The 14,661-nt window shown below is 43.5% G+C and overlaps 1 protein-coding gene across 2 annotated transcripts; it reads left to right on the top strand.

Moving 5' to 3' along the window:
• Window positions 1-397: 397 nt before the first annotated feature.
• ap2b1 (adaptor related protein complex 2 subunit beta 1) lies at window positions 398-14,611 on the top strand. 2 transcript variants are annotated; one of them, XM_046410324.1, is made up of 22 exons: window positions 419-589; window positions 2,417-2,471; window positions 2,636-2,741; window positions 2,928-3,063; window positions 3,355-3,600; window positions 3,966-4,156; window positions 4,514-4,735; window positions 4,957-5,077; window positions 5,364-5,459; window positions 5,753-5,868; window positions 6,105-6,270; window positions 6,462-6,560; window positions 6,816-7,075; window positions 7,552-7,744; window positions 8,630-8,671; window positions 9,370-9,522; window positions 10,040-10,185; window positions 10,303-10,432; window positions 10,663-10,747; window positions 11,137-11,223; window positions 11,999-12,153; window positions 12,280-14,611. In XM_046410324.1, exons 2-22 carry the CDS (start codon window positions 2,435-2,437, stop codon window positions 12,352-12,354), a joined length of 2,862 nt encoding a protein of 953 aa, XP_046266280.1. In that variant the 5' UTR covers window positions 419-589; window positions 2,417-2,434; the 3' UTR covers window positions 12,355-14,611. The 2 variants fall into 2 exon arrangements, with proteins under 2 accessions (XP_046266281.1, XP_046266280.1); XM_046410325.1 differs by lacking the exon at window positions 8,630-8,671 and having other exon boundaries at window positions 398-589.
• Window positions 14,612-14,661: the final 50 nt, after the last annotated feature.

Raw genomic sequence — 14,661 nt, 5'->3', positions numbered from 1 at the left:
CAAGATAAAGAAAATGTAATGGTCACCACGAGGTCAAGAGAGTGAAACAGACTGCGGATCACACGTTAGTTCACTTATCACTCGGTCAGGACATCACTGACAGCCCGGCCGAGACTTCCCTCTCGTGTTGCATTCAAAAGTATGGGAAATCGTAAAGCAACAATCAGTCACGCCAGAGATCCGTGGTATGTAAAACTCGATATTAATGTAGAAACACATTTCTTCTACGTGTGAACCTGAACGAAAATGGAAGCTGATTTGTCTGTCCAGATTCAATCGTTCAAGGATTGAGTGATGTGTCCGGCATTGACTGTAGTGCCCTGTTATGTATTCCGAGATGCAGATCATCGGAACTCTAACGGTGACGGTGCTGAAAGCACAGAAATCGATCGGGTTTGTCTTTGGGTCAACACATCCCGGAATGCAATACTTTTTAAGAATCTCAACACAATAGGGAAGTTGTCCCGTTTCCAATGACCGTGAATGTACCGTCTCAATCCATATTCTCCATCTTCCTCCAACTCGGCGAGGGACCAACCTGCGTCTTGCACCCACCGTAACATTTCCTTGCCGACATACTCATAATCAGGTATCTGGAATATTTTGGCGTTGAGAATTCCTTCATTTTTATCGCTGTTTCTTGTAATTTCGTGTCGATCATTCGGCTGGGCAGCTCATCATAAACGCTAACATAGATGCTGTCAGTAGCAATGGAAACTGGGCCGCTGATCACGACTCTGTTTGGATGTCAGATTTAAGTGTTAGTGCGATAACATTACAAATGACTTACCCGACTGGAAAAAACGCGCTGATGCCCGTTATCCAATAGTTGTTGGTTATGTTAGTTTGTCGTTATTGACTAGCTAGCATCGCTGGTCGAGAGGTAGCGTTAGCGCCAGTCGTTTTACTGTTCCATTTAACCTTAGCATGCAGTAAGCTAACGTGAACGTTAGCAAAGTGAAACTGCTGTGGTTCGGCTTAATTTAATTTCTAACTTCGATATCCTGACATCACACCGATCAGATTATCGGAAACATCATGACTAATTTAGGTTAAGCCGCGTTTCAACAGCGGAATGAATGAGATTAACACATAGCTTTAGCAGCTAATGCTGTAGTTGGTGTCAAACTCATGAAATTATTTATGGTGTAAGCTAGCAAATGGCGTTAATGCAATTTCAGCTGTATGAATGGCGGCAGGAGTAAGTTATGTTGACGTTACCTGAGCCACATTTACTTCACTCTGGAAACGGGAAATTGAGAGCATCTGTAATGATGGAATCAAGTGATCGTGCAAACCAGCTCTGAGAGGCAGCTTGAATACTGAACATTGAACAAGCTTGTGTGGAAACCTCGAAACGACAGTTAAACCAACGCCCTGTTGGATCTACGAGAAAATAAATCCACCGTAACGTCATGTTTTTATTTCCTGTCCGTTTGTTGTCCGTCTGTGAGGTGGAATGGGCACAATATAACAACATGATGTTTACATGAACTACACGATCAAAAGTGTGTACCTGAACGTTTCACCTATAAGCGATTGGTAAAAATTCCATTCAGATCCACGATTCCAGGTAAGCTGCTCCCCTTCGGCTGCAGCAACGTTTTGGAATTCAGCCCTGGCTCTCAGGTGGTGTTTCTGTTCAGCTCAGTGTTGTTGATGGGGTTAAGGTCAGGACTCTGTGCAGACCGATCAGGTTGTTCCAGCACAAATCGACCTGATTCATATCTCCAGACATGATGATTGCACAGCTCCACAGTCCAGCGTTTTACACCACTCCAACAGACATCTGTCACTGTGATCATTGTGATCTTAGGCTTGCACACCTCTGCTCCTCTATGGAAACCCATGTCACGAAGTTGTAGATAACTAGACTCAACTAAACTCAATAGTGGGGATTCCCACCAAGGATGTGAAATGTAATGCCTTTGGCGGTCCGGTTCTGCAAGCCTGTGTATTTTAGAACGTGAAGAACCGATGCTGGTCTGTCATGCACTTACTGCTGACTGCAGCAAACTTAGTCGAGCAGAAATCTGAGAGGATGATTTCTGTAATAAGATGGCATCCTGTGACGGTGCCACAATGAAAGTCACTGAGCTCCAAGCACAACCCATTCTACTGCATGTTTGTCAGAGGCGATTAGATGAATCCCTTCTACGTGTTAGGTTATACACCTGTTAACACTGTTTGAGGCAGCTGAATCCAGCGTATTTGCATACTTTTGGTCATACAGTGTGTTTCGTTACTATGCCACATGGTCAGAGAGTTCGGGGAGGATGGGATAGTAAAAACAAATGAGTATTGATTTAAGAAAGGGACTCTTGTAGTATGTGAAAAGGAAAACTGGAAATAGTTCAAGACAATCCTTATTAATGCTGATTTTTCTGTTTGCATGATTCTCCTTTTTTTGGTATAGACTTAAAGGATCACAATCATGACGGACTCCAAATATTTCACAACAAATAAAAAAGGTGAGTGATGAAAGAACTGGTGTTGAACTGTGAGATTGTGCTCTGAGAAGCCTTAACATTCAGTTTCCTTTAATGTCAGGTTCACACACTCGTTTTGTTTCGCACTGTCTGATGGTGTGTTTGAACTGTGCTGCTGTCAACACTCGCTGTGATTCATCTTCCAGGGGAGATCTTTGAACTGAAGGCCGAGCTCAACAATGAGAAGAAGGAGAAGAGAAAAGAGGCTGTGAAGAAGGTCATTGCTGCCATGACTGTTGGCAAGGATGTCAGGTGCCCTGTAAACTGATTTGTAAAGTTACCAATAATAAAAGACTAAAACACAAGGGGCAGGGTCCCCGTTTATTTTAGTCTTCAGAGTGACTTGTTTCTCACATCACTCACAATGTAAATATTATATGAAAGAGACACGCTTGTAGTCTCATTTTGCATACTTAACTCTTTCTTCTTTGCGTTCAGTTCATTATTTCCAGATGTGGTGAACTGCATGCAGACCGACAACCTGGAGCTGAAGAAGTTGGTTTACCTCTACTTAATGAACTATGCCAAGAGCCAGCCTGACATGGCCATCATGGCTGTCAACAGCTTTGTCAAGGCAAGGCCCCCCTTTCACCTTGGTGTAATACTGCCAGCATTTCCGAAACTGTGACGAACACTAAGCTAAAGCTAAAAAATGGCGTTTATTTTTCCTTGTCCACACTCAGATGAGAAAGCAGCCTTTTTAGATTTATTTATTCTCATTTTTATCAGCATTTTTGAATGATGAAAAGACAGATTTTTTTTTTTTTATTTAACAGCTGGGCTGTGGAGCTGACTGTGAGTCTCAGTTTCCCTGCAAAGCCAGAGAAATGAAATGTTTAAATTTGTTTATTGTCTTACCCTCCAGGATTGCGAGGACCCCAACCCTCTGATCAGGGCTCTGGCCGTCCGCACCATGGGCTGCATCCGGGTGGACAAGATCACCGAGTATCTGTGTGAGCCCCTGAGGAAGTGCCTGAAGGATGAGGACCCGTATGTGAGGAAGACGGCTGCCGTTTGTGTGGCCAAACTTCATGACATTAATGCCCAGATGGTGGAGGACCAGGGCTTCCTGGACTCATTGAGAGACCTCATTGCAGATTCAAATCCCATGGTGGGTGTCAGCTCGTTTCAGCCTGAGCGTTATGTTGCTTGGTTTTGATTTCTTGCCATGACAGTCATGGAAATGGTTTGATTGAACAGTTGAACTGTGGGCCAAGGATTAATTTCCATTTTCACCCCAATAAAGTGTAGGTGTTTAATATTGTTTAGCTAATAAGACTATTTATAGTGATTAAAAAAAAACAAATAGATTAAAAATAGTCCAAAACTGCTTTTATTGTGTTAGAGACTGAAGCGATAAAGCTCCTTGCAATACTTGAAGATGCGCGAATTAACAATGAATTTTTTATTGAAACCAGAAAATGCCCACTGAGTTCTCCTTTAAAGTTCTCATCACAGAACACCTCCGTCCTTTAGGTTGTGGCCAATGCGGTTGCTGCCCTGTCTGAGATCAGCGAGTCTCACCCCAACAGCAACCTGCTGGACCTCAACCCGCAGAACATCAACAAGCTGCTGACGGCCCTCAACGAGTGCACAGAGTGGGGACAAATCTTCATCCTGGACTGCTTGTCCAACTACAACCCCAAGGATGAGCGCGAGGCCCAGAGGTAACAGTCGCTCCGACTGAAGCGTGAAATGTAGGCTTGTGATTGTTTGACTGACCATCATATGGACTATTGATCACTGATTGACCATTTTGATTTGAATTTTATTTACTATTTTGTACAGAGCGATTCAATAAAAATCCCCAGTTGGACACAAAGGAATGCCAAAAATATGCATATTAAAGAGATAAAATGGAAAATATATGTATATAATTTTTAGAAGTTAATCTGTGAATAAGAGTGAGGAAAGCTAAAGCTGAGTGAAAGAGCAGACTGAAGGCCGACGCCATGACTACGGCGCTCTCCTGTGTTCGTGTTATGCTCCCCTATGACTCGCCGTTCCCTCCTTCGCTTTCACAGCATCTGCGAGCGTGTCACTCCCCGGCTGTCTCATGCCAACTCGGCCGTGGTGCTGTCAGCTGTCAAGGTGCTGATGAAGTTCTTGGAGCTGCTGCCCAAGGATTCGGACTACTACAACACCTTGCTGAAGAAGTTATCCCCACCACTGGTCACCTTACTCTCTGGAGAGCCTGAGGTTCAGTATGTGGCTCTGAGGAACATCAACCTCATTGTCCAGAAAAGGTGTGTGATCACAAACAGCAGAAACTTGGTTGTATTTTTTACTGCAATGAACTTCATTTTGCTACTACACATGAAGTACTGAGGGCGACAAACAACAGTTTCTTATGTTAAGAGCAGGTAGATGGCCAGTAGACGTCTGTGCACTCACACTGAAGTTCCTCTGACTCTTCTGGATCATCTCTTCCCACAGTCTAATGTGTAATGTGCTGCATTGTGTGCAGGCCTGAGATCCTGAAGCAGGAGATCAAAGTGTTCTTTGTCAAGTACAACGACCCAATTTATGTGAAACTGGAGAAACTGGACATCATGATCCGCTTGGCCTCTCAGGCCAACATTGCTCAGGTACTTTATACAGGAACTTTGCAGGGGTTTGATCTCTTTGCCAATTCTGGTTTATTGTGACAAATGCTCTTTCGAGATACGTGATTGGAGGGAGTGAAACATTGAATTTCAAAATCAGTGCTCAAAAAAACTACTATGTGGTTTCATCTTTGTGACTTTTATGTACACACCGAATAGATAAACTTTGTACTGTTGTCTGTTGTTAATAGAAGGTGGAGCTAAAGTTTGTCTTTAATAAAGATGTCAAACTGGAACAAAATCAGTAAAACTAAATCCCAACTTTCAGGTGCTGGCTGAGTTGAAGGAATACGCCACAGAGGTGGATGTTGACTTTGTGCGCAAGGCTGTACGAGCTATTGGCCGCTGTGCCATCAAAGTGGAGGTAAGAAAGGCTCTCATCTTCTGATGCGCGTCGCAGCATCTTCATTTAGTCCGGTCACTCCACTATTGCAGCTGCATCACAATGTCAGAGAATTCATCCCCACACAAGAAGAGACTAAAAATAATTAAAATTCATGATTTGGTGAGCCACTCTTCAATTGTCCAAAACCAACAAATCCTTCTGTATGTGTCAAACGTTCAGTTCAAACACACTAAAGTGCTAAATTGCATTCTAAATTATTATGACCTTTTCCACAAATCATGTTGACATGCTGCTGTTTTCTTCCTCTCCAGCAATCAGCTGAACGTTGTGTCAGCACCCTGCTGGACCTGATCCAGACCAAGGTCAACTACGTGGTCCAGGAGGCTATTGTGGTCATCAGGGACATCTTCCGCAAGTACCCCAACAAGTGAGTTTCCCACTGAACCTGTGAGAACTGTTCACCAAGTGACTAAGCAGCCCTTTGACATAAACTTTGTTAGCTCACTCTGCCCATTCAGGACTCTGCAGCTCGCATGCTGGATAACTCGTCAGATTTTACCAGCAATCATATTTACAGCGCTTTATATTAGTTTGTAAAATTTGGTATTTGGTATACATTTGCTGCTTGTTCATTCTGACCACTGAGATCCTGCTGTTCGTCAGGTATGAAAGCATCATTGCCACGCTGTGTGAGAACCTGGATTCTCTGGACGAGCCTGATGCTCGTGCTGCCATGATCTGGATTGTTGGCGAGTACGCTGAGAGGATCGACAATGCCGATGAGTTGCTGGAGAGCTTCCTCGAGGGCTTCCATGATGAGAGTACCCAGGTGGGGTCTTCAGGAAAAACACATTCCTGGTTTTTATCTGCCAAGAGGGCAGCTGTTACAGCATGGACTACATCACGTTTCCATACTCTGCTTGTTTCCACCTCGTCCTACAGCGAGGATGAGGAACGGACTTTGGGAGGCCTTGCACACTGAAAATATCCTAACCCAACAGCGTGTGTTTTGATTGACAGGTCCAGCTCACGCTGCTGACTGCCATTGTCAAGCTGTTCCTTAAGAAGCCATCGGAGACTCAGGAGCTGGTACAGCAGGTCCTCAGCCTCGCCACGCAGGTGAGTGTCATTCTTCATTGAAGAGGTATGATACCTTGTCTATTTATATACAGCCATTTAAATGCCTGGGGTTTGTTTTTCCTCAGCTCAGACAGACTTTGAAAAGCGTAGCTTTCTGCAGCATATCAAAGTATTTTTGCTTATTTAAGTTCAGCCTACCTTGCCCACCAACAACTGGTCCTGCTGTGGCCCTCAAAATCAAATGGAGCACAATGGCAAGCCACATGTGTGTTGAACTCTTCAATCCATCTGCAGGACTCCGACAACCCTGACCTGCGTGATAGGGGCTACATCTATTGGCGCCTGTTGTCCACTGACCCTGTGACTGCCAAGGAGGTGGTGTTGTCAGAAAAGCCCCTGATCTCAGAGGAGACAGACCTGATTGAACCCACCCTGCTGGACGAGCTCATCTGCCACATTGGCTCCCTGGCGTCTGTCTATCACAAACCCCCCAGCGCCTTTGTTGAGGGCAGCCATGGAATCCATCGGAAACACCTTCCTGTGCAGCACAGCAGGTCAGACACACCAGCACTGTGTGCGTTATTACAGACCCGCAATTCAGCTTTTCTCCCTTTTCATTATACTCACATGGCTCCAGTTTAGATGTCAGGTTTTCATTTTTGGATTCTTGAGCTGCGTTACGGCCCACACGAAGTGGCTGTGGCCTCGGGTTGGGAAGGGATCTTGCAGAGTCTGCCATACGCACAACATACGTATCCTTAGATCATTCCCGTCCAGACTTTGTAAGCACATTTTAAGCTCCACCAGCCAGGTCTGCAGGTCGGGACATTACCCCAACACCATTAGCATATTGCTGCATGTCTCACTCACACACTGACTGAACTAGGCTTGTACAGTCTTGTTTGGTAAGTAACTTCTGTCCACAGATTTGATAGTCTGATGGCGTTTGAGCTTCACTACATTTCAGCCAGTGAGGCACTTTCTAAAGATACCCGTCCTTTACTCCCAGTACTGTTTTCTCCTACGACAGCATTGATACGGGTGAGAGCCCAGTGAGCAGTGGGCCAGCAGCTGCCATGGACCAACCACATGTGATCCCCAGCCAGGGTGACCTGCTGGGTGACCTGTTGAACCTGGACCTGGGCCCTCCAGTCAATGTGCCCCAGGTCTCTTCCATGCAGATGGGAGCGGTTGACCTCCTGGGAGGAGGCCTGGACAGTCTGGTGAGCTTGAATACATGCACACACATTCATTTAGCTGTGGAGTGACTGACTGGGATCAAGACTGGGATCAACCAGTGCTGTGTCCCCTTTTTTGTTATCTTAAACTCTGTTTTAATGCACCACTGACCAGAGTTTATTGAATCTGTGAGGCCGTTTCATGGTCATCCCAAGCTGGCGGGACTGTGTGATGTTGTGGGAACACACCTAAAAACACTCATGTGGTGCTGAGTCATAGACGGCTGTTACACCAAGAAGCAGAGAGCCTGTGCATTTTTCAAATTAAAATATGTGTAAATCAGCATTTTAGCAAATGTTCCTCTTTTATCCGGAAGAAAGCTGGATATGCAGAAATGTTTGCTTCCTTCCTCTGATACTGTTGAACATGGAAACAGCAGCTAAGTCTGAAAAATGTGAAGGATAAGATCACTCAGGCCTTTAGATCTGATTCTGTAGGCTAGTGGTTAAAAGTTTGTGCCTTTGCCTCAGTTTTCTGTTTAACACAAGATACACATGACTTTTAAAACTATATCACTAATGTGTTTTGAAATCAGAAATTGAATCAGTACGTTAACATATTAATAAACATAGCTAAAGTGTCTTCCCAACACAGAGCAGCTACATTAAGCCTTGTTGTATTTTTTCTCTGTTTATGGTCACTTTTGTCCTTCTTCTTGAAGCTGCTGGAATAACCGGACTTCTTGATCATCTTCTTGCAGATTTGAAAGTCTTATTTTAATGTCTACTATACCAAGTGGAGTTGCTACTGTCTTTTCCAAGAAAGTGAGGGCTTCTCCTGATGGGTTGCGGTTGCTAAGAAAGTCTCTGTCTCTGTCTGTGTTTGTGTGTTTGGATGCTGTCTTTGGGGGCCTCTCTTCCCTCGTGTAGCTGGGGGGAGACCTGGGCGGAGGTGTTGGGGGAAGTCCAGCAGTAAGTCAAGCCCTTCTGTTTGGCGGTCTGCCTGTCTGCATGCTGCATGCTCACTGGATTTAACCCACCACATTCTCAAAGCAAAGCAAGTTTTTAAGCCTGGTTTCTGTGTCGCTCACTCACGTGTTTTCACTGAGAACATCTTGCAAGTGTTTTGCACGTTTTAGCCCATTTTTGGACCTGTAAAGATCATCCCAAAATTTTTAATGTTTATTTTTACATTTGGAGATTTTGCCACTGTGGAATAGTATGTCATTAAAAATAAAAACAAAAATGTAGCAAGTTTGATGGAGCTACTGGCGGCTGCATCTTCGTGCTTCGTGGTTACATGTTGTACTTGAATGTTGCTCGACTTAAGTAATCCCTCCAGTCAGCTTTTATGGTTGTTATTTTTACAAGTGCTGCCTGCTCTGAAAAGTCTGCAGTCATAACCTTCCAAAATCTAAAAGACAATCGTATGATCATTATAGCTTTGTAATTATGGGCTCAAACGCACAAAACTGCAACTAGGAGCTTGTCATAAGGGCTTCGGCTAATCACTCAAGCTTGCTGTAGTTGAAGTTTTTTGTTAATTGTTTCTTCCTTTGGCATGACTTCAGTTGCCTGTGTGATCCTCTTTGGTTTTGCAGCAAATTGTTACGCTGCCAGTGATGCTTACTAAACTTGTGCTTTGTGTGTTTTGTGTGTGATTGGTTTAGGTGGGACAGAACTTCATCCCCTCATCTGTGCCCAGTACTTTTGCTCCGTCACCCACACCAGCACCTCCAGCTGTCAGCAGCGGCCTCAATGACTTGTTTGAGCTTTCCACGGGCATGGCCATCACCACTGGAGGCTACATAGCTCCAAAAGCAGTGAGTTCACACGCCTTGTCTCTCAGCAAGTGGACCAGACTTCAGTCAGTTTCACATGCAGATTTCCTTTAAACAGGCTGAGTAAGTTTGCACTCTGAGTGCAGGAGTTTTAAAATGCTTTTCAAATTGGGTTGTCATGGACACATGAAGAAAGGGTTTAGATTTTCTGACAGCCAACATTGTGAATCAAGTCTTCATAGTCTGACTCTGAAAGAAACCAACCTTGTATTCAGACTGAAAACAGCACTGTGTCAAAAGTACTTCTGGTTTCATGTGGGAGTCTGGTTTCAGGTGAGGAGATGAAATTGAGATTTTATTTTATTATTATTATTACCCTTTTTTTATTCCTGGACAAATGTGTGATGTCATTGAAATGAAAGAGATGGCTGAGTTTTTTGCTCCACACGGTCAGTGTCAGTCTGAAGGTTTCTGTGGAGAGGAATGTACCTACAAGGCGTTCAAAGGTATGTTAAGTATATGCTACCTGTAGAATTGATTCCACTGGCATTTCTTACAGGTTTGGCTGCCTGCAGTGAAAGCAAAGGGACTGGAGATCTCTGGCACCTTCTCTCGCCGTCAGGGCCACATGTACATGGACATGACCTTCACCAACAAGGCCCTGCAACACATGAACGACTTCGCTGTCCAGTTCAACAAGAACAGGTCAGTCCGCAACAGCAAAACTGTGGTCATGTTGAATGTTTATTATCTGTCTGAAAGAGTGCAGCTGCTGTGTTGTACTTTAATTTTAATGTCTGTTTGTTTGTTTCCTGCTTGCAGTTTTGGGGTGATACCTACCAGTCCTCTGCCCATTCACACTCCGCTGATGCCCAGCCAGAGCATTGAGGTCTCTTTGCCTATCAACACCATTGGACCCGTCATGAAGATGGACCCGCTCAACAATCTGCAGGTACAGGCGCTCTCACTCACCACTCATTTGAACAGCAGCGCAGCACATTTGAAAGGTACAGACCAACATTTGGCCTCACACAACAGGCAACTGATCCTGACGTGTTAGCTTAGCTTATAGCAGTGAACAGAGCAGCTTAGCCACCTGTGGCCTGATGTGGGAGGGGCAAACGGTCTTATTGGGTCTTGTCCTCATTTAACTCAGTGATACATTGACTTTCTTTTGCTCAGGTGGCTGTGAAGAACAACATCGACGTCTTCTACTTCAGCGTACTCATCCCTCTCAACATATTCTTTGTTGAGGATGGAAAAATGGGTATGATTGTCACTCACAACTTTTTACAGCTAACTGAAGTTTGGAGTTTTCACCTGAGAAATCTCATACACGACTGAAGATCAGTTCATCACATCTCGTTACACCAAGATTAAACGATCCTGTTTTAGAACAAAACTCCTTACCTTGTTGACTACATACACGATATCAGCCATCTATCCAATTATGTGTAGTGTCTCTCTGTGCTGAAATCAGTTCTCAGCTTCCATATCAGAATCACAATCAAATTAAACTTGATTAAGTTAAAGGTCTTTTTTGGAGATGCTGGGATTGATTCCGGGGCCTCATACATGCAAAGCATCTGGTCTACCACGGAGCTGCATCCCCATCAGTCACTGATGTCAACTTGTTTGTTTTCTTTCCTCCTTCAGAGCGACAGGTGTTCCTGGCTACCTGGAAGGACATCCCCAATGAGAACGAGCTGCAGTACCAGATTAAGGACTGCCACCTAAATGCAGGTAGGCAGGTTTGTGAATAAAGTGCCCTCGGTTGCATAGCAGTTTTTCTTGTCTTGTTCTGTGAAAACAGATTATAAAATATCTCACACAAGGAGACAAGCAAATTAGATTTTATTTGTATGTTTAACAGATGCCTTCACTGCTCACTTAGACGTGGTGGTTTCCTCTCTGAGTGCAACTTTGCAGCGCTTAGTTCTGACCAAAGTGCTTTTTTCCCAACTGATCTGTCTTCATTGGTTCTGTTCAGGAAACTTAACCATCTACTATAAAACCTGACACCACTGATGGTGACAGTCCTGCCCTAACCTAAATGTCATCTCAAATCATGCTTGAACTGATGACCTTCCAGCTGTTTTTCCATCCCTGACTGATCCAAAGACTTTACTCTTCTCCCTGTGTTTTCTTTCTCCGCCTGCATGCCTGTCTTGGGATACTTCAACATTTCTTCTTCCTGTGTACCTGAAGGACACCTCCAACTTGTTTACCTTTAGAAGCTGCCCATAATTGTGCCCCAATCATCCAGGCAGCAGGAAGGCTAACAGCCCGCCGTGGTTAGCTGAGCCCAGTGTTGTAGAATACCTGCTCTGAAGGTTGCCAGCCACAGTTGAATAGTTAATTTACCATAAATTCCCTGTAAAACCTTTTGCCAGTAGTACAGTTTGCATTAGCTTATGTTTACATTAGTGTTAGTCTGTGTAGCCATTACAGCCGCGTCCGTGTGTTTCTTTTGGTTCACGGGTCTGTTAGTTACCTGACCTTGATTCTGGTCTTGCAGATACCGTGTCAGGGAAGCTGCAGAATAACAACATTTACACCATTGCCAAGAGAAACGTAGAAGGCCAGGACATGCTGTACCAGTCCCTCAAGCTAACCAACGGCATCTGGATCTTGGCTGAGCTCCGCATTCAGCCTGGCAACCCCAACTACACGGTATCCAACCGTTTCCAATCAGCTTTTACTGTTAAACCTTGTTCAGTTGAGTTTAGGAATAGACAGTTTGGCTTTAAATGTGCGAGTGTGTCTCCCGTTCTAACTCTGTATTCTCCATCTCTGCAGCTTTCTCTCAAGTGTCGGGCCCCTGAGGTTTCTCAGTACGTCTACCAGATGTACGACTCCGTGCTGAAGAACTGACCCCCGTAACAATTAGAAACTCTGCTTCATCCTGACAACAAACAGCAGTGTTTTGTCATTTTTTTTGCTATCTACAACAAACTACCAAAACAAGGGAATCCAAAAGGTAAATAATTAATAAAAAAATAAACTAATTTGGAATATTGGGTGCATTTTTCCCAACAAGGCAACTGTCAGTCAATGCAGAAGTATTGTGGGTGAGCACCATACTGCAGCTCTGTATATTGGACTGAAGTGAAAAGGTACAAACACTGACGTTTCCTTTGTTTTGGTGGTTATTGAATCCTCTTAACCAACTCCATGTTTTGATTCATGCCTCCCAGTGAAAACATGTCTGCCATTCCATCCTTAACTCGGTGTCTTAATGTTGTGAAGATATGACTGATGGTGGAACTGTCCTGAGTGGAAAGCAAATTAATTTTGTACTGTTTGTGGCTCACGCTTTTTTTGGTTTTGATTTATTTTTGATACTTTCTTTGCTTCAGTTGTACCTGCAGAATAGTGCCAGTGTCGATCTGTTCTTTTTGCCGTTAATGTGCGTCAAGAGACGAAAACCATTAACTTTACATATGAAGATGGATGACACGTCTCCACTTCTTCCCACTGAACATGAATGAAGCCAGGAGGGATCTGTGACCTGCACTGGAGCCACCAGGGGGCAGTCATGATGCTTTACCTTGGCTCCTGTCGGTGGTGTACAGTCAGGTCTAAACCGTGCTGTGTTTGTCAGAAGCTGCTGATGTCTGTCCTACAGCAGGTGTGTCACCTTACAGTCACAAGTATGGCTGACGGAGCTTCTCATATTTAATTGGATTACTCGCAGTTTGTTTAGCATTTGGAGAAAAACATTGCTGTTTCCCTCCATAAGTATGAAACATTGTACAGAAATTAAAGAAAAACTTTAAGTCAAATTCCAAAAGAAATTGGAAAAGAAATGCAGGCTAGAGATTACAAAGTAAATCCTGTCATTTCATTGTTGTTTCCCATCTGTGGTTTTTGTCCTGGTTGGCTCCACCTTTTTCACCTCAGCCACATGTAAACATCTTAGGAAGATTTGGCTTTTTAAAACCATTTTCTTTTAAGTCTTTTAATGGTCAAATTCAAAAACACATGAAAACAGGTGACGGAACAATTTTTAGGACCACACGGAGCAATACATCCAGTGTTGTGACTAAACAGAGAGACACAAGCCGTCGGTAGAACAGACAGTAAAGAAGCTTTTGATTGACAAGTAAAGTACAGTACATTTGTTTAAATTTTTGAGTAAAACTTCCTGGTTGCCATTATTTTCCACTTAAGTCTTTGTCCATTAGTTTGAACCACTACGCAAACCACAGCAGCTACTGATGATGTGTTGACACACCAGTGCCACGTAAGAACAATAACTGCTCATTCATTTCATGGCGTACTTTTTGTAAGAGCCCTGTTTACTGCAACCACATAGTTGTACACGGCTTTGTATACCTATATTTCATTACTGTTTATTGTGCATCTACCTCTGTGTGTTTCCTTTATAACTGGCTTGATTGTTGCAGGAGAGTCTATAGCTACTTCATTATGCTTTACATGTTTTCACCTTTTATTTTAATGACATTGTTGTCGAGCCAGCGTGAACCTGTGGTGAGTCATCCAAACCAATGTCGCAGGACCAAGCAACCACACAAATTAAATGCCAAGTCTGTCTTTTAGTCCCCAAAGTGTCAAAATTACCTGCTAACGTTTTTTTGTGCTGTAGAACATTAGAGTGCATACGTCCAAAGGCCTAGAGTTGCTCTAGTACGGTTTAGTCCAGTGGTGGTGTAGTTTGTGTAGCTAATAAATCAAAATGTTTTTGTAACACCCTGAAAATTAAATGAAGCTCAGTAAAGGCTTCTTCAGTGTAACAGTTGTGTTGGTAACACTACTTTCCTACATGGTAATGTAAAAATATGTATTATGTGCCTGCATGAGCCCAATGTCTATTTGATCTTTTTTTTTTCATTTAGGCTGTGAGTTTTTCTCCATTTAAAAACGAATCTCCCAACTTCATGTCTCTGTTGCAGATCTCATGTTTTTAAGCAGAACTGTCTGAAGCACTCCTACTAATAGAAGAATATACAGGATTATCGCCAGCACTACAGAATGTATGGCGAGAGCTACCATAGCATCTTATGAAATGGAAAATTTCTAGCGTCGTTGCTGTAACCCCTGTTGTATACATGATCTGTTTTGTCACAATAGCACATCTTGTCAATAAATTGTCAAACAAATGATGAAAGTATTGTCTGCCGAGGAAAATCCTGGTATTTCTTTTGTGCCATAAAGCTC

This window comes from Scatophagus argus, chromosome 14 (assembly GCF_020382885.2).
Source record: "Scatophagus argus isolate fScaArg1 chromosome 14, fScaArg1.pri, whole genome shotgun sequence".
NCBI classification, from domain to species: Eukaryota; Metazoa; Chordata; class Actinopteri; family Scatophagidae; genus Scatophagus; species Scatophagus argus.
This window is presented reverse-complemented; position numbering and strand designations above follow the sequence as displayed.

Coding starts and splice junctions, on each gene's coding strand:
- ap2b1 (XM_046410324.1), top strand. CDS start 2,435: ATGACGGACTCCAAATATTTCACAACAAATAAAAAAG. Junction 4,736..4,956: donor AACCTCATTGTCCAGAAAAG/GTGTGTGATCAC, acceptor CATTGTGTGCAG/GCCTGAGATCCTGAAGCAGG. Junction 9,523..10,039: donor GCTACATAGCTCCAAAAGCA/GTGAGTTCACAC, acceptor CATTTCTTACAG/GTTTGGCTGCCTGCAGTGAA.